At 46.1% G+C, this 17858-nt stretch overlaps 1 protein-coding gene across 1 annotated transcript; it reads right to left on the reverse strand.

Annotated features, from left to right (window-relative positions):
• Positions 1-8182: 8182 nt before the first annotated feature.
• Positions 8183-16557, reverse strand: CTSK (cathepsin K; the record flags this gene model as incomplete). Its single annotated transcript, XM_084241965.1, has 7 exons — positions 16348-16557; positions 15506-15628; positions 15267-15422; positions 13909-14127; positions 10337-10502; positions 10007-10112; positions 8183-8282 (listed from the first exon to the last, which is right to left on the reverse strand). Exons 1-7 carry the CDS (start codon positions 16468-16470, stop codon positions 8183-8185), a joined length of 993 nt encoding a protein of 330 aa, XP_084098091.1. The 5' UTR covers positions 16471-16557.
• Positions 16558-17858: the final 1301 nt, after the last annotated feature.

Below are 17858 nucleotides of genomic sequence, written 5' to 3' on the forward strand. Positions count from 1 at the left end.
CGTGCCTGGCTTACTTCACTACCTTGCTTCCGCTGTGTTCCCCTGCTGTAGTGTGTGTCAACATTGCATCCCTTTTTATGGTTCAGTAACATTCCATTATATGTGTAGATATCACACCATTTGTTTGTTCATTTGCTGGGCACTTGGGATGCATCTACCTTTTGACTATTGTGAATATTGCCGTGAAGAATATTGGCGTACACACATCTGTTGAAATTCCTGCTTCCAATTCTTTTTTTTTTTTAATAGAGGCATGTTTTATTTATTTATTTATTTGTTTGTTTGTTTGTTTGTTTTATTTACACATGCACTGGGTACAGTCAGAAGCGCGGGAGGGTGAGAGAATTCACCAGAGCCAGAGCGGGGAGCAGAGCAGGCAGAAGGACCGAAGTACACTGCTGAGGGGAGCAGCGGGAGGCAGGAGAGGTCTGCGCGCCATGGGGGACCCTCCTCCGGTGGCCGGGGAGCAGCCGGGGATCGAACCGGCGCCGCAGAGGCTGCGGGCAGCTTCGCAACCCTGAGCTCAACCACTGCGCCACCGGGGAGGCCCGCTTCCAGTTCTTTTGGACATATATCTAGTCAGGAATGGTTAGATCACAAGCTAATTGTGTTTAACTTGTTGAGGAACTACAGGCTGTTTTACACAACAGTTGCATCATTTTACATTCCCACCAGTAATGTACTAGAGTGCTAATTTCTTTTTTTTTTTTTTTTTTTTTTTTTTTTTTATAGAGGCATGCTTTATTTATTTGTTTGCTGGTTTGTTTTTGCTTGTTTTGTTTATACATGCACTGGGTACAGTCAGAAGCGCGGGAGGGTGAGAGAATTCACCAGAGCCAGAGCGGGGAGCAGAGCAGGCAGAAGGACCGAAGTACACTGCTGAGGGGAGCAGCGGGCGGCAGGAGAGGTCTGCGCGCCATGTGGGACCCTCCTCTGGTGGCCGGGAGCAGCCGGGGATTGAACCGGCGCCGCAGAGGCCGCGCGCAGTTTCGCAACCCAGCGCTCAACCGCTGCGCCACCGGGGAGGCCCTAGAGTGCTAATTTCTCCACATCCTCGTCACACTTAGTATTTTCTGTTCTTTTGTAATAGTCTCCTACTGGGTGCGAAGTGGACTCTCACTGTGATTTTGATTTGTTTTTCCTTAATGGTTAGTGATAAGCAGCGTTTCATGACTTTATTGACCACTTGTATATCTTCTTTGGAGAAATGCTTAAGTTTGCCTGTTTTTGCTTTGGGCCTGTTTGTTTGTTTTGGTTTTATTTTCTTATATCATTGTTAATTTTTGTTAGACCATTGATTTCTCCTTCAGGTGTTGTCGCCAGAGTTCTCCCTCCACCACAGCCCCCGTGACCATCACCACAGTCCCTTGTGCTCTTCCCTCCTCTGTTCTGACCCCTTCTCTCCCCCTTCGCCTGCTGGATGCCTCAGATAAATGGTCAGCTGGAAAGTTTTGTCTTTTTCCTGACGCTTGTTAGGTTTCTATATTCCACATATGAGTGAAATCATCCAGTATTTATCTTTCTCCTTCTGGCTTATTTCACTGAGCATCATCCCTTCAGCTACATCCATGTTGCCACAAACGGCATGAGTTTATCTTTTTTAACCGCTGAGTAGTATTCTTCCTGATCCACTCATCTGTTTTGGGGATTTAGGTTTTTTCCATACTTTGGTTATTGTAAATAGTACTGTAATAAACACAGGTTTCAATAAGTACAGGTTTCTTTTTGAATTAATATTTCTGCGTTCTTTGGGTAGATTCCTAGAAGCGGGATCTCTGGGTCATATGCTAGATCCATTTTTAGCATTCTGAGGAACCTCAACACAGCTTTCCATAGTGGCTGGACCAGTTTGCATTCCCACCAGCATGTTAGAGGGCTCCTTTTTCACCACATCCTCGCCAGCATCTGTTGTTTCTGATTTTTAAAATATGGGTGATTCTCACTGATGTGAGGTGGTATCTCATTGCGGTTTTGATTTGCATTTCCCTGATAATAAGTGATGTTGATCATTTTTCCATAGGCCTGTTGGTCACTGGTATTTCTTTGGAGAAGTATCTTTTTAGCTTTTCTGCCCATTTTTGACAGACACACACAGGCCAATGGAATTGAATTAAAAGCCCAGAAATAAAGCCACACATATATGGTCAACTAATCCATTACAAAGGAGCAAAGACTAAACAGTGGCCCATGGAAAGCCTCTTCAATAAATGGTGCAGGGAAAATGGAACTGCCACATGCAAAAGAATGAAAGTCGACCGCGACCTCACCACACACACACACACACACACACACACACACACACACACACACACACACACGGACTCAAAATGGGGAAAAGACGTGAATATAAGACCTGACACCAGAAAATATATAGAAGAAAACACAGCACAACACTCCATGACATACACCTCAGAAGCACCTTTCAGGGCTCATCCCCAGAAGCAAGGCAAGCAAAGGAGAAGACAAACAGCTGGGACCTACCCGGGACTGAAAAGCTTCTGAACCGCAGGAGAGGCAGCAACCACAACGGCGACATCCTACTGAATGGGAGAGAATATTTGCTTAGCCACACAACTGACGGGCGGGTAGCAAAGACCTACCAAGAGCTCACACAACTCAACAAAAACAAAGAAACAACCCAGTCCAAAAAATGGGCTTTTGTTTTTGTTGTTGAGTTGTAAGAGCCTTCGGTCTGGCTTTTTTTTTTAAAGATTTGTTTTATTTATACAAGAACCGGGGCACAGGCCAGATGCGCGGGAGGGTGAGAGGATTCACCAGATACAGAGTGGGGAGCAGAACAGGCAGGCGGACCAAAGACACTGCTGAGGGGAGCAGCAGGCGAGGCCGGAGAGGTCTGCTGCGCCATGTGGGAATCTCCCTGACCGGCCAGGAATCAAACCCGCGCTGCAGAGGCTGCGGACAGCTTCACAGCGTGGCGCTCAACCTGCTACGCCACCAGGGAGGCCGGTTGTTCTTTTTTGAGACTCTGATGCATAAAAGTTTTAATTCTGATAAAGTCTATTTTTTCCTTTTGTTTTTCTTTGCGTGGTGTCACGTTTAAGACAAAGTCAAGGGCCTCCCTGGTGGTGCAAGGGGTTAAGATGCAACCTATGAAACTATCCACAGCCTCTGCAGCACGAGTTCCATGCCCGGACAGAGAGCTGCCCACAGGGCGCAGCAGACCTTTCCTGTCTCCCCGTTGCTCCCCTCAGCAGTGTATTTCGTCAGTCTGCCTGTTCTGTTCCCCACTCTGTCTCTGGTGAATCTTCTCACCCCCCATACCTCTGGCCTGTACCCCAGTTCTTGTATACATAAATAAATACATCTTAAAAAAAAAAGACAAAGTCAAGATTTAGCTCTATGTTTCCTTCTAAGAGTTTTATAGTTTTAGCTCTGACATTTGGATTTTTTAACCATTTTGAATTAATTTTTGTATATGGTGTGAGGCAGCACCCTCACATCATTCTCTAGTTGGTTATCCAGTTGTCCCAGCATCAGTGGTTGAAAAGACTATTCTTTTCCCCACTGAGTTGTCTTGTCACCATTGTCAAAATTCAACTGAACATAAATTTCTATTTCTTAATTCTATTCCATTGATCTATCTTCCTATCCTTATGCCAGGGATACACTGCCTTGATTACTGTTGGTTTGCAGTAAGTTTTGAAATCGGGAAGTGTGAGTCCCCCAACTTTGAGATTGCTTCAGCTCTTCTGGCTCCTTGAATGTCCACATGAAGTTTAGGGTCAGTTTGTCAGCTCTACAGAGAAGCAGCTGCCGCTCAAGAGTCATTGCTTTGAATCTATAGGTTAATCAGGAAAATATTGGCATCTTTGATATTGTTTTCCAGTCCATGGGCACAGAATGTCTTTTCATTTAGGTCTTCTGAATTTCTTTCAACCATACACATTTTACCCTTAATCTTGTTCCTGGGTATTTAATTCTTTTTTTAATAAATACAACATGCAAATTGTATTTAACAAAGGGTAACAGATAAAGTCAAACAGGGACTTACATGAAGAAAACAACTGACTGCAAGATAGTTTGTCTTAAACATCTTACAGTAACCTACTTGCAGTTGCATTTAACTGAGCTCTGTTGCTGTGAAGAATCCAGCTCATGCACAGGTGTGGATGGACAATTTGTATGTTTTTTAAGTATTCCTTAAATACCACTTTATATATACATAAAAATTAAATATGGAAAATATTCAATTGACCATCCCCCCATTGTTATTGATCTTTTGGAAGAGGCCATGTAAACAGAACAGGTAGTTCTGGCTCATGAGTCAGGCAGTGAACCAGCTGGACTGTTAGACAACACGTCTCCACGCCTCCTCAGACATCATATGGGTATTGTGTACTTGTTTGGAAAATTCTCCAGTTAACATGTCACGCTGGTCCTCAGTGCTGTCCGAGAACGTGTTTGAGTAATAGACCTGCTTGTGGGTCATCCCATGAGGCAGGCAAGAGCAGCCAGGAGCGAGAGTCTGGCACACTAGGCTGCATGACTAGGTTGGGCTGAAGTAACTACTCAACTTCTTTTTGTTTTTTCGTTTTTTTTTTAAAGATTTATTTATTTATTTATACAAGAACCAGGGTATAGGCCAGATGTGTGTAGGGTGAGAGGATTCACCAGAGACAGAGCGGGGAGCAGAACAGGCAGATGGACCAAAAGCACTGCTGAGGGGAGCAGCGGGCGCAACAGGAGAGGTCTGCTGCGCCATGTGGGACCCTCACCAGCCAGCCAGGATTGAACCCGCAGTGCAGAGGCTGCGGACAGTTTCACAGTGCAGGGCTCAACTGCCTGCGCCAACAGGGGAGGCTCTCAACTTCTTCTTTTTGATGTAATGGAATTGTTTCCTTAACATCAGTCGGTTCATTGTTACTGTACAGAAATAAAATTTATTTTGTATATTGATCTCATACCTTGCAACTTTGCTGAGTTCATCTATGCATTCCTATAGTTTTTCAGTTATTATTTTTAAAATTTTCTATATATGTTGTTGTCATCTGCAAAAACATAGTATCTTTTCCTTGTCAAATTTATGTCAAGTCTCAGGAAATCAAATCTCTAGTTTATAAATGTCAGGGTGAAGGACTATGTTCTTGGCATCCTTGGACAAACTTAGCTTTTCAGTGTTGTGAAGACGGTTAATGACTCATTCAGGCTTTTCAGCAGCAGAAGAGTTTGGTCAAGAGGATAGTGACCAGGGCCTCCCCGGTGGCGCAGCGGTTGAGCGCTGGGTTGCGAAGCTGCCCGCGGCCTCTGCGGCGCCGGTTCGATCCCTGGCTGCTCCCCAGCCACCGGAGGAGGGTCCCACATGGCGCGCAGACCTCTCCTGCCGCCCGCTGCTCCCCTCAGCAGTGTACTTCGGTCCTTCTGCCTGCTCTGCTCCCCACTCTGGCTCTGTTGAATTCTCTCGCCCGCCCGCGCTTCTGACTGTACCCAGTGCATGTATAAACAAAACAAACAAACAAATAAATAAATAAATAAAAACATGCCTCTATTAAAAAAAAAAAAAAAAAGAGGATAGTGACCAGATAGGCCTCTTTCAGTAAGTGTCACACTGGAGCGCTTAGGTCATTTGAGGCCCTGTGGGCCTCAGGAAGTCTGTTACCATAACTTAATGTATTTTTTTTAAAGATTTATTTTATTTATTTATACAAGAACTAGGGTACAGGCCAGATGCACGGGAGGGTAAAAGGATTCACCAGAGACAGAGTGGGGAACAGAACAGGCAGACTGACGAAATACACTGCTGAGGGGAGCAGCGGGCGACGCAGAAGAGGTCTGTCGTGCACATGAGGTCCTTCAGGATCTACCTCCAACCTACTTTTCCTCTTTTTTTTTTTAAATAATAAATTTTATTTTTATATTCCCCATACAATTGCAACCCCCCCATTTTGACCCCAATCCCTCCCCTCCCGCCCCCCACCCCCCAAAAAGTGTCTCTGGTTCATAGTTGTTTGTTGATTTTGATTTTCACTTTCTTATAGTTATTCATTTTCCTGGTCCCTTATTTAAGTTTTCTAGATTCCTGCTATGAGTGAGACCATCCGGTATTTTTCTTTTTCTTTCTGGCTTATTTCGCTGAGCATGATCCCTTCCAGCGCCATCCATGTTGCTGCAAATTGCATGTGTTTATCTTTTTTGAATGCTGAGTAATATTCCATGGTGTATATGGACCACATCTTCTTGATCCAGTCATCTATTTTTGGGCATTTGGGTTGTTTCCAAAGCTTAGCTATTGTAAACAGTGGTGCTATAAACATAGGGGTGCAGGTGCTCTTTGGAATTGATGTTTCTGTGTCCTTTGGGTAAATACCTAGAAGTGGAATTGCTGGATCCTATGGAAGCTCTATGTTTAGTAGGTCCAGACATCTCCACACAGCTCTCCATAGTGTCCAACCTACTTTTCTAACCTCAGCTCTGACATGTGTGCCGTTGCACCCTATACTGGAGCCACTCCAGCCCTCACCACCCCCCATCCCACACACACAGCCCTTTCTGTGCCTCTGTTTACCTAAAATCTTCAGTCTGATATCCCTCCTTGCCCCCCTTCCTCCCATTCATCATTTCTGCCCATTCAGATCTTTCAAAGCTCTTTTCTCAGGGAAGCCTTATCTAAAATCCCACTAAGAATTGCCATGTGGGGCCTGCCCTGGTGGCACAGCGGTTGAGCGCTGGGTTGCGAAGCTGCCCACAGCCTCTGCAGCACCAGTTCGATTCCCGGCCACCGGCGAGGGTCCCACATGGCACGCAGACCTCTCCTGCCGCACCCGCTGCTCCCCTCAGCAGTGTGCTTCGGTCCTTCTGCTTGCTCTGCTCCCCACTCTGCCTCTGGTGAATTCTCTCATCCTCCCACGCTTCTGACTGTACCCAGTGCTTGTATAAATAAATAAATAAATAAATCTTAAAAAAAAAAAAAAGAAGAAGAATTGTCATGTGGTTGGTGTTACAGGCTGCTCATAGGTCTGTCATTAGTCTAGAACATTCTTGAAGTCAGGATCAAGTCTTAGTATCTTCCTAGTCTTAAATGCAATACTTAATATGTGGTAACAAAAATTTACATGCAAAAAAACCCTTTTACATAGAATGAAATAAAATAGTACCTGATACATGGCAAACGTTCAATAAATGACATTATAGGTGCCCAACAAATATTTTGTGTAAATGCCCAAATAGCTTATACTGATTTATTATTAGCATGCTAAGTTCTTTTAGAATGAACACTGCTTGAAAACCATCACAAAGAGTTTCAACCTACTGTCTTGGTGACAGCAAAAGGTGAGGTTGTGGAGCCTCAGAAAGGGCCACAAGATATTTACAAAGACCCAGGTTCATGTGTCACTTAATCCAGCTTCCCTATGGGTAGATTTAAATATTGAAATCTCTTTATATCCATTTAACCCCTGAAACCTAGTACCGTCTTAGTACAGAGTAAGCACTTAACAAATAGGTTGAAGGAATTAAAAAAGGAATGAGTTAGGACAAACTGCTCCCGTGTCAGGCTTTCCAAATAAACTGTGAGCACAGCAAGAACAGGCTGCATGTTTCATTCCTCTTTTTGTCTCCAGCACATAAGAGTATCTGACACGAAATGAATGTTTACTAAACAGCTATTTATTAAATTATAGATAAGAGGTAAATATTTGGTTTACTTTAAAGATGCAAAGAAGGAAAAGGAAAACACATTTCTTGCTTCATATACTTGCACCAAAGATACATGAGTAACTTCATGAATTGGGGTGGAGAAGAGAAATCTTTGAGGATATCAAAGTGAACTTGGAGACTGAGGTCACCTGAGTCCTCCAGCATGGTGCGAGCTGGCCAGCCCCTGTGGCTGAGAGTCTAGCCCAGCTGAGATCTCCAGTCCCCAACTGTCAGCTCAGCCTCAGTCTCCAACAGGAGAAACACAGCCAGGGCAGGCTGTGGTCAGATCTCTTAGACCAAGAATCCGCACCTGTTAGGGAGATTGCCAGTGTGTCCACAGTGAAAAACAATGGTCTTATTTGGAAGGACAGCAGTGTCACCCAGAGCATAAACAAATGTGGGAATGGAACGGACAATCTCTGTATCACATCTGCTTCAAGAGAGGCACATGAGCTCCCTTCCAAAATACACTAGCACGTTGCATCACGGTGGAAAGAATGGAAAAGCCAGACTGGGTTTGCGGGTGAGGTCACATCTTGGGGAAGCTGGCCAGGTTGGCAATGCCACAGGTGTTGTTCTTATTCCGAGCCATGAGGATGTAGCCTTTGTTTCCCCAGTTCTCTCCCCAGCTGTGGAGGAATCAAGGGAAAATACTTAGTACCTTCATTTTACTTAGTCACCAAAACACTGAGTGCTGTGCTGGTTTATACAAAAATGAGTTTTTACTTAAAAATGTTTAAAGTCAGAAGTGGTGAGAGGCATAGGTGCTGTGGGTCTCCAAGGTGACAGAGATTGCTTCTGATCAAGGGGACTGAAACAGGCTTCATATAAGAGGCAGCACTTGAGCTGAGCACCAAGACTGGGCAGAATTAGGTCTTGTGGCCATGGGATGTTAGCAGCGGAGTGTGAAGTGAGTAACAGAGGCAGGAAGGCACTGGACATATGTTGGGGCCATGGGGCTAAATATAGGGTGTCTGAGCTATTTTTCATGTAGTGGGAGATGTGTCCGGAAAGTAGATTGAGGTCAAGTTGGATCATCTTTGCCGCCACTGTGGTGGGCCAGAGTGACCCGAGTGCCCATCAGTGCAGCAGCCACTGGCGTCTGAGCGTGCGAAGAGTTTACGAAGAGTAATCTTGAAAATATGAGTCTGGAGCATAAGTGGCCAGAGAGGCTGACCCTGGTGGTCGTGACTGGGGAGCACACCAGTAGACGCTCTGGCAGGGAGGAGAGCGCTAAGGAAACCAAGAGGGCAGAAGACTAGAGAGGGAGGGAGGGAGAGACTGGAGAGGAGAGGCTGGTGTACAGATCTTCTTAAGTTGTTTCCGTTAGTATCCCGGCCTTTGTCCCTGAGGAGCAAATTCTCCAATTCATTCCCCTTAGGACCGAGCAAGCTCTCCCCCTGCTTCCCTCCCTGGGGGGCCTCAATGACCAGCTCCCGCCTGGGGGCTTCCCTCCCTCCTCCCAGTCTCTTGGATGTGGATTCCACTCTTGGCACCTAACAGGGCAAGCTCGGGGCTGGGAGTGAGAAAGGAGGAGCCAGGACAGGAGCGGGGAAGGGGAGCACTGTCTCAGAGGGTGCTGGTGTCACCTGCAATTTGGGCTGTGATAGGAGAGGCTGCTTCGGGGCAACCTCACATTTGGTCCTGCCTGCCCTCCAGCAGCAGCCCAGCTGTTTCCACCATGTACCCGCCTGTCCACTCCCCAGAGAGCAGGACTGCAGCGCGGGGAGGAACCAAGTACGGGAAACTTAAGCAGTGCTCCAGCCAGATGGTGCTGCCCTACAAGGAAGAGTCTCATTCTTATGAATCTGCGCCCCCAGAGTCAGAGGAAACTGAAGAGAAATGGAGAGTCATGGCAACCTGTCATTACTGTCCCCAAGAACAGGGAAGGAAACGCTTCCAGACAGTGTTTCTCTTCACAGACCTCATGTCTTGGCGAGTTACTACATCTCTATCCAAAGTGCAGCCGGCGGAACCAAAAGCGGCCCAGGGGAATGCCAAGGGGGAACGGGAAAATGATATATGTATATTTCCCGAAGTTCCTGCTGGTTCTTTGTGCTACTTTACATTCCGGATAGCGAGGCCTGTCTTTCTTGGGCCGTGAGACCACAGAAGGCGGACCCCGCTCCTTCGTGTACAGGACTGAGCCTGCTCCAGGAGCAGCTCCTGGCACACTTGAGTACTGTTGTCTGGCTGTTAAACATCAGAATTCAGAGCCTCTGATGGGGTAAGCAGGACTGTGAAGTCTGAGACAATTTTCTGACGCGGTAGAGAAAGGAATATAGAGACACTGAAGATGAGGCTGAGTGCTAACAGGGTAGTTTGGAGGCGGAAAAAAAGTTCCCATTGTCACCTGTTTTTAATTATCCAGTGCTTGCTTCCCCTCTGGGCCCCGTACCCCACGGCCAGCACCGCGTGGTTCAGGTTATCGCTGTTGCAGTTTTCATCGTAATACACGCCTAGGAAACAAGCACCAGCATGAGCTTCGTGCAGCGCCGGGGAGGGCCTGCGGGGTCTCTGAGGAGGCTGCAGAGCTCTGTCCCCGTGGGGAGGCTGAGACAGAAGCGCCTGCACCGTGGCAGCTGCTAGTTTCTCCCCGGGCTACTCAGTCAGGACATGGACACCCTGAAAAGACTGAGCGCCCTTGCGGGCCGCCTGACTGAGCGCCACCGGAGCCCCTTACCTTTGCTGTAAAACTGGAAGGAGGTGAGACTCGCGTCAATGGCCACAGAGATGGGTCCTACCCGGGCCACTGCCCTCTTCAGGGCTTTCTCACTCCCCTCAGGGATCTCCCTGTACCCTCTGCATTTCGCTGCCTTGCCCGTCGGGGTGTACATACAGCTCTCGTCCTGCAAGACACAGGGTGAAACAGGACTAGGGAGAAACAGGACGAGGGCAAAGCCATGGGCAGTGGCTCCGTGAGTGATGCCAGGGAACTAAGAGGGGGCACACCACCTCTCGAGGGGGTGTCTTCTCTCCTCACCATTTTAGAAAATGATAAACAAGTAGAAAAGCGGGTATGTCGCGCCATATACAAAGCTAACCCCAGGGACTTTTCAGACTAAACTGGGGAAAGGAGTACTGTAAAACTTTGAAGAGCGAGAGAGAGCAAATATTGTAATTAACACAGGGTAGGAGGAGATTTCTGGGATAAACATTTTTATGAAGCACAAATGACTTTCGGTCATGTGGTCTAAATGAGCCTCCGAAGGCAGGAAGACAAGGGCTGCCGTGTGAGGAGGAGGCCGAGGCCCAGGCCCGCCCGGCATGCACACAGAGGGCAGTGAGCGCCAGGCAGTTCCATTGGACTTGTCTCTAGCCAGGGCGGGAGGTAAAGCACATAATGGGACACCGGAGCAAATTAATAAAGAACTTAGCAATTGACCACGTGAGCTTCACAATAAGCTTCACAGACTTAGTTAGCAATTATCTGTTTCATTGGCCACCCCAGGAAATGGAGCCAGGTCAAGGAGGTACTCTCCCTGGCAATGCGTTTTCCGAACCACTACCCCGTCAAAGCCCTAAAGTCGCATCCACGAGAACACATTACTGTAATGTTAACAATGGCAGCGTGTCCTAAAGTTACAGAGGTTGCCTGTCTTAGTTTCTCAAGCAGTTTGTTCTCTGCTACATGATCCAAACCCCTGATTGTGCCAAAACCTGCACAATCAACACGTGAAATAAAGGATCTTGGGAGTGACTTTAGAAATGCACCTGCACTAATACTTTACAGCAGAGTAACTTGCATTTTGGTGCTGTATTATCTGGAAGTAGCCAGAGATCAGTTTCTTCATTTTTAAATTTTATTTTTCTTTACCTCCCTTCATTTATTCATTCACATGTTTATATGAAAAACTCTTTCTGTTTCATACAATAGCTACTTTTTAAAAGTGTAAAGTAGATAAAAGAGAACAGCTGCCAGATTCAGAATGTTAAAAATCAAACATGCATTACATGGCTAATTCTTCTTTTTCATTAATTTTGAGAACAGAAACATTGCAGGTTGCTCTGAAATGATGAAGAGACCATTTGAGGGGGCAGGAAAGCAGAAATGAGAAGTCAAATGTTTCTTCTATTTTAAGAGTTTCAAATATTATGTGATTTTCATTTAAATTATTCAGAATCTCTGAACTATTGAACCCTCTACAAGGCTGGTAACTATAGTACTTTAAAAATGATATAAGCTATCGGTAGATGCATAATAAATGAATAGTTCTGTCATATTTAATTTATTTTTCTTTAATATACCTATGCAAGCCTTTAAATCAGCTACTTAGATTAATGAATATGAAATCATAAATATCTGTTTTTTTTTAATATACCATTGGAATTTGTTTCATTTTTTACTATTGTGCAACAACAGAAAGTTGTTGAAAGACTACATGACAATTTAAAAAACTCATTGCCATGTTCAGGTTATCTCAGTGATGGATCTGATGTTTTTAGAATTTTAAAGTGCAGAGTGGTGTCAGCACGCTCTGCCTTGGCAGCAGCCCCAGAAATGTTCGGACCCAACATTTCCAAAAATTGCACACAGATGAAGGGGATTTTTTTTCCAGATACCACCTCCTATTTCTTTCCCTTGTATACCTGACAGCTAAGAAGTCATAAGATGGAATAACAATGGGATGAAATTTACAAAGCAAATCCCTGTTTTGAAGTGACCCCTTGATGAGGGTGTGCTGAAGTAACCTGACCATGTGGGTTGCTGAACCCCGGATTGGTGGATCTGTGTGGTTGTGAACACTGATGAGCACTTTACTGTCGCAGGTATTTCAAGTGACTAAACAGGAATGAGCAAAACTCATTGCTGCCGGACTTTGAAGTCATCAAATGCAAAGGGAAAATAATTTTACATTGAAAAAATTTCTGGATTGAAAGATCACAAAAACAAACATTGGGGCCTCCCCCGGTGGCGCAGCAGGTTGAGCGCTGCGCTGTGAAGCTGTCTGCAGCCTCTGCAGCGCCGGTTCGATTCCCGGCCGGCCAGGGAGCGTCCCACATGGCATGGCAGACCTCTCCTGCCTTGCCCGCTGCTCCCCTCAGCAGTGTCTTCGGTCCGTCTGCCTGTTCTGTTCCCCACTCTGCCTACAGTGAATCCTCTCACCCTCCCACGCCTCTGACCTATACCCCCATTCTTGTATAAATAAATCTTTAAAAAAAAGACCCATAATGTAGAGTATCAACATCAAGCATCTTTAAAATTCTTAAAAATCCGTAAGAGAAAAACAACCTAGTTAAAAATGGACAAAAGACATAAACAATCAATTATCAATTCTATGAAGAACGACAGACGGCCAACACACAGATAAATCTATAGAATTTCTCATTCACAACAGGTGGGAGCATAAAATTCTCCAGATACAATGATGAACAACTTGACATCTAGAAAAGTTAGAGGTCACGTACCCTAAGACTCTGACCATCCTGTTCCAAGGCTTTGGTCTAGTAAAGAAATTCTTGCTCGTGAATCTTTGTAGCAGATAAACTACTTTGTAGGCAAATCTTGGCTCTGCCAAATAACTAGTGGTATTAATTTGAGTAGGTCTTATTTCCTGAAGTGTCAGTTCCCTTACATATAAAGTGGGGTAGCCAACAGGGCTAGTGAGGATTAAACAAGAAAAATCCACTTGGCACATAATAGCCATCATTTTTATCACTCAAACGTGCTATCCCTGTTTCACAGACCATCACTGTAAAGACCATAATATCTATTACCCCCATGCACATAGAAAGTCCTCAGATCGTCTTCCTTTTAAATAAGAATGATCTCTTTCCTATTAGTAAAGGATCACACGGGAGGAAATTACTTGATCTCTAAAAATCACAGTGTGAAGTATGAAGCAACGTGCTATTTTCTCTCATAGTATGTACATGTTAGCACATTAACTTACATAATTTGCTTAAACATGCCCAATACCCACATGGAGATCACACAAAACAAAGCCATGTGGTTTATGAAATCAGCAAGGCGGGCTGGGGTATGCTGCGAGTGGAGAAGTGTGTAGAGGGGTGTAGGGACCCCCACAAAGGCCCGTGGGCCAACCTGTGCTCTGCCTGTTCTGAGGGGCAGAGAGGAGCCAGCCTAAGCGCCCCAGATTGAGGGGCTCTTCATCTTTTGTGAGAGTTCACCCCATCAAGAAAGCAGGACAGGGTAACAGAAAATAAGATTTCTGTTACTGATTCCAGAACAAAATGATCCTGCCGGGGAGGCAGGAGCCACCGCGGGCCGTGTAACCGTGCGGGCAGCCTCACCTGGCCCACGTATGGGTAGGCGTCCTCCGAGTCAATGCCCCGGTTCTTCTGCACGTACTGGAAGGCGTTGGTCATGTACCCGCCGCCGCAGCCGTCGTTCTCGGACACACAGTCCACCAGGTTCTGAGGACTGAGGTTTAAGAGTTTGCCGGTTTTCTTCTTGAGCTGGCCCTCCAGGGCGCCCACAGAGCTGAAGGCCCAGCAGGAGCCACACTGGCCCTGCGGGGCAGAACAGAGAGACTCTGAGGTGCCGCTGTCCACATCCGTCCCTTCTCGCTAACTGCCTGACAGAGTTACACGCGCTTATAAACCCGGCCGGGTCCTCTCTTGTGGATTCTTCCCGGCCCCCACCTCTCTCTGTCTGTCTCTCTCTCCATGTCACTTTGCTGCGTCCTACTGTGCGGCTGCTGCTGCTGAAAACTGTTGTCAGCACTGGCTACAGCAGGGCACAGAGCGCTTAGGAGGTCCACTTGAGTCCTCCACGGGTTCGTGAAAGCCATAATGTACGGTAACAGTGGGTCTGCCATCAAGCTGTCTTGCTCCAAGTCGGCTGGGACTGATCTTCCCTCATCAGTGTTCTCATGAACCATGCTGCCCTGGCTCTCATGCTGTCCTGGCTTTGCAAGTCACTACGTATGTGATCTTGGGGCAGAGAGTAAACCGTAGAGTCTTCGTTTCCTTAGGTGTAAAATGTGGATAATAATAATAATGCACTTAAATTGAATTATGAAGGTTTGAAAAGTTAATTGATTTAAAGTACATGCATTTTTGACACATAACAATCTCTAAAAAAAGTGCTAGCTACTATTAGTGTTTAGCTAGTTTACAAATTTTCCTTTTCTGTTCTATTTTTTAAGATTGTGGGTTTCTGGAGGATAAAGGCTCTATCTCGGCAGCCTGAATACCTGTGCTTAGCACCACATAGAGCGGACAGGTTCTGGAAAAAAAAAAATGTGTTTGTTGAATTGTCAGAACAAATGTTAAATGTCTATCTGGTTGATACATTCTATGCTGGTGAGGTTGTAGGAAACCCGGCAAAAACTTTTTTGGAAAAGGGCCCCAGGGACCTAGCAACTCCAACGTTAGGATTTACTCTGCACACACATTTTTACAAGCACACAAAAATACATGCACCAGGGTGCGTCCAGCAACACTCTGAAAGAGGAAAAGCAGAAACCACCTACATGCAGAAAAATGGGTGATGTGTTCAATGAACATAATAGACATAGTCTCTTAGCAAACAGGGAGGTACCTAAATTCCTTGCCCGCTTCTGGTGCCCTCCCACCTTAAGAACAAAGAAACACAGAAAGGAAGAGGTCATGTCAGACGACGTGCGCGCACCCAGGAGGAAGAGTACCTGGTTTTTGACAGGAGTGACATATCCCTTCTTTCGATAATCGATGGCATCTGGGACTCTCCCTTCCCAGTCCGGGATGTAGAGGGTGTCGTTACCACGGGGACGCGAGGGTGGCACTTTGAGCCCAGTCATCTTCTGGACCACCTCTTCGCTGGTCTGCAGCAAGGAAGAAATGAGCCAGGCATCAGGAGAGAACTGAGTAAACAGGGCGAGCAGCTGGGAGTTGAGATTTAACTCACCATGTCCCCCAAGTGGTTCATGGCCAGCTCATAAGTATGGACACCCAGAGAGGCCTCCAGATTATGGGTGGAGATATGCTTCAGGTTTTTTTCCCAAATCAGACGCCGAGAGATGTCTTCCTCCTAAACAGAGCATAATCAGTACTAGCACAGACTGTGTCCTGCGTGCAAAGCTACATCTGTAAGCCTGGAGGGCTTTAGAAGATAAAACTTAAATCACAGAGAATTAAAAAATATATTGTTGGGAACTGACCATGGGGTTATTAGCATGCAAAAAGAAATACATAAATAAAAAACAAATTAATAGGTGAAGTCCTGGAGAGAATATAGAAAAATTGTTTATGGAGGAATAGTATTAATCTAATGTTTCTCCCAAAGAGAAATATGTTATAAAGAAAAAAAGGATAGAACTTGAGGGCCAAGTTGAAAACCAGGAACAAAAACTATGTTAAGAAATAGGGCACATGGCCTCTCTGGTGGCACAAGGGGTTAAGCGCAGCGCTGTGAAGCTGTCCACAGCCTCTGCATCCCAGGTCAGCTGGGGAGCTACCCACATGGCACGGCAGACCTCCCCTGACTCACCGCTGCTCCCCTCAGCAGTGTACTTGGGTCTATCTGCCTGTTCTGTTCCCCGCTCTGTATCTGGTGAATCCTCTCACCTCCCACACTTCTGGCCTGTGCCCCAGTTCTTGTATGCATAAATAAGTAAATCTTAAAAAAGAATTAGGGCACAGGTACAACTCTGCTTTGCGGGAGCAGCTAAAGGGTTTGCACTGAGGGAGGCGGTCTGGGCCTTGGGGCTTGTGGTCTTGAGGGGTCCCCATGCCCTCCCCCCTGGGCACCTTGCTGGTGTACTGCTTCTGGTGGGTCTTCTTCCATAGCTCCCAATGAGAGTCCAGCATCTCCTCAGGATACAGAGCAGAGCTCACCACGGGCAGGAGCAGCAGAACCTTGAGCCACCACATCCTGAGGAAGGGGATACTTAGGGGAGATTCTTTGATTTGCCAAGGGGCTCAGAGCCTGGCTTGGGATGAGGAAAGAGCCAGAACCATAGTCCCTGGTGGGCAGTTCTTAACTTTTGGGAGCAGCCACAGGTTCCTTTAAGAAGCTAATAAAATTTTTCAACACTAATTCCGGAGTGTGCACCCAGAAGTTAAAAACCCCTCTCTCCAGACCATGAGGCAAAAGAAAACTAGGCTTTGTAAAGCAGGCAGCCAAAGAATCGAGGGCGATTTCCCTGTACACAGCCAGTCAGCGGGCGTCGGGTTGGATGGGCTGCTGATACACTTGAATGCATGTATTTTAAGCTAGGGAGACTGAACACACGCATGTGCGCGTGCGTGCGTGCACGCACACACACACATACACACACACCTTGCACAACCAGAAACAGAGTAGAAAATGGACAATCTGGATGATCTCAGCACCTGCCTCCTCCATTGTCCCCAGCAGACATGGAGACAGATAAACTAGGAGCAGGTGGGGCCAGCGGGGCTGGAGAATACACAAGGGACAAATTTCCAGCTAAATTCTATATCCTGGTCACCCGAGGCATTCTTTCTTCCTTGCGTAAATCCTAATACTTCTCCAGTTCTTGCCAGGAGAGAACAAGGGAAACACTGACAGAACTTCCAATCCACTATATGAGCTATTTACTTTCTCTTCCGAATTCTTATAAACTCTCCCTGCTCCCTCCTCAGGCAGGAAACCGTACTAATCTCAACCAGCTGCTGAGGTTTTCTTTTTCTGATCAACCAAAACACGTCACTGCCTCTGAGGACAAAACACCTCAAAACCAAAGTTTGTTAGAAGAATGTAAGAGAAAAATCAATGTTCTGTTATCATTGAATTCACAGCACTCAGAAGTTTACTCTGGCTTTTCTTCTTGCCCAGTGGCTTTACGGTATCCTCCATTTTAAGAACAACTTGCACCCTGTAGCAGGTCAGACAGCTTGCGAACATTTTTGTTACAGTCCTTTTTCTGGGTAACCTTTGCAAACTGGCTGAATGTCCGGGACATAAATGCCTGGAGCATTAAGGGCTTGGAAATGTCTCAAGCAGTACGAGGTTCTGAGCTCCCTGCACGCCTCCTCCCCACTGGTAAGTTAACGCCTTTGGTATCCTTGACCAAAACCAAAAATCCTAGACATTCTGAGGGACCGGAAGGTAGAGGATTCCCGACAATCACAGATACATCCCAAAGGCAGGACTCCTGATCAAGCAGATTTTATTTTGCCTAAGAAGGCATCACTGTTTTCATCCATACAACCTAACAGTTCATGTGATCCCCAAGTCACTCTCTAATACTTGGGCGGTGGAGACCTGCAGGAAGGAAAAGCTAAAAGATCCAGTA

This window comes from Talpa europaea, assembly GCF_964194135.1.
Source record: "Talpa europaea genome assembly, chromosome: 9".
Classification (NCBI taxonomy): domain Eukaryota; kingdom Metazoa; phylum Chordata; class Mammalia; order Eulipotyphla; family Talpidae; genus Talpa; species Talpa europaea.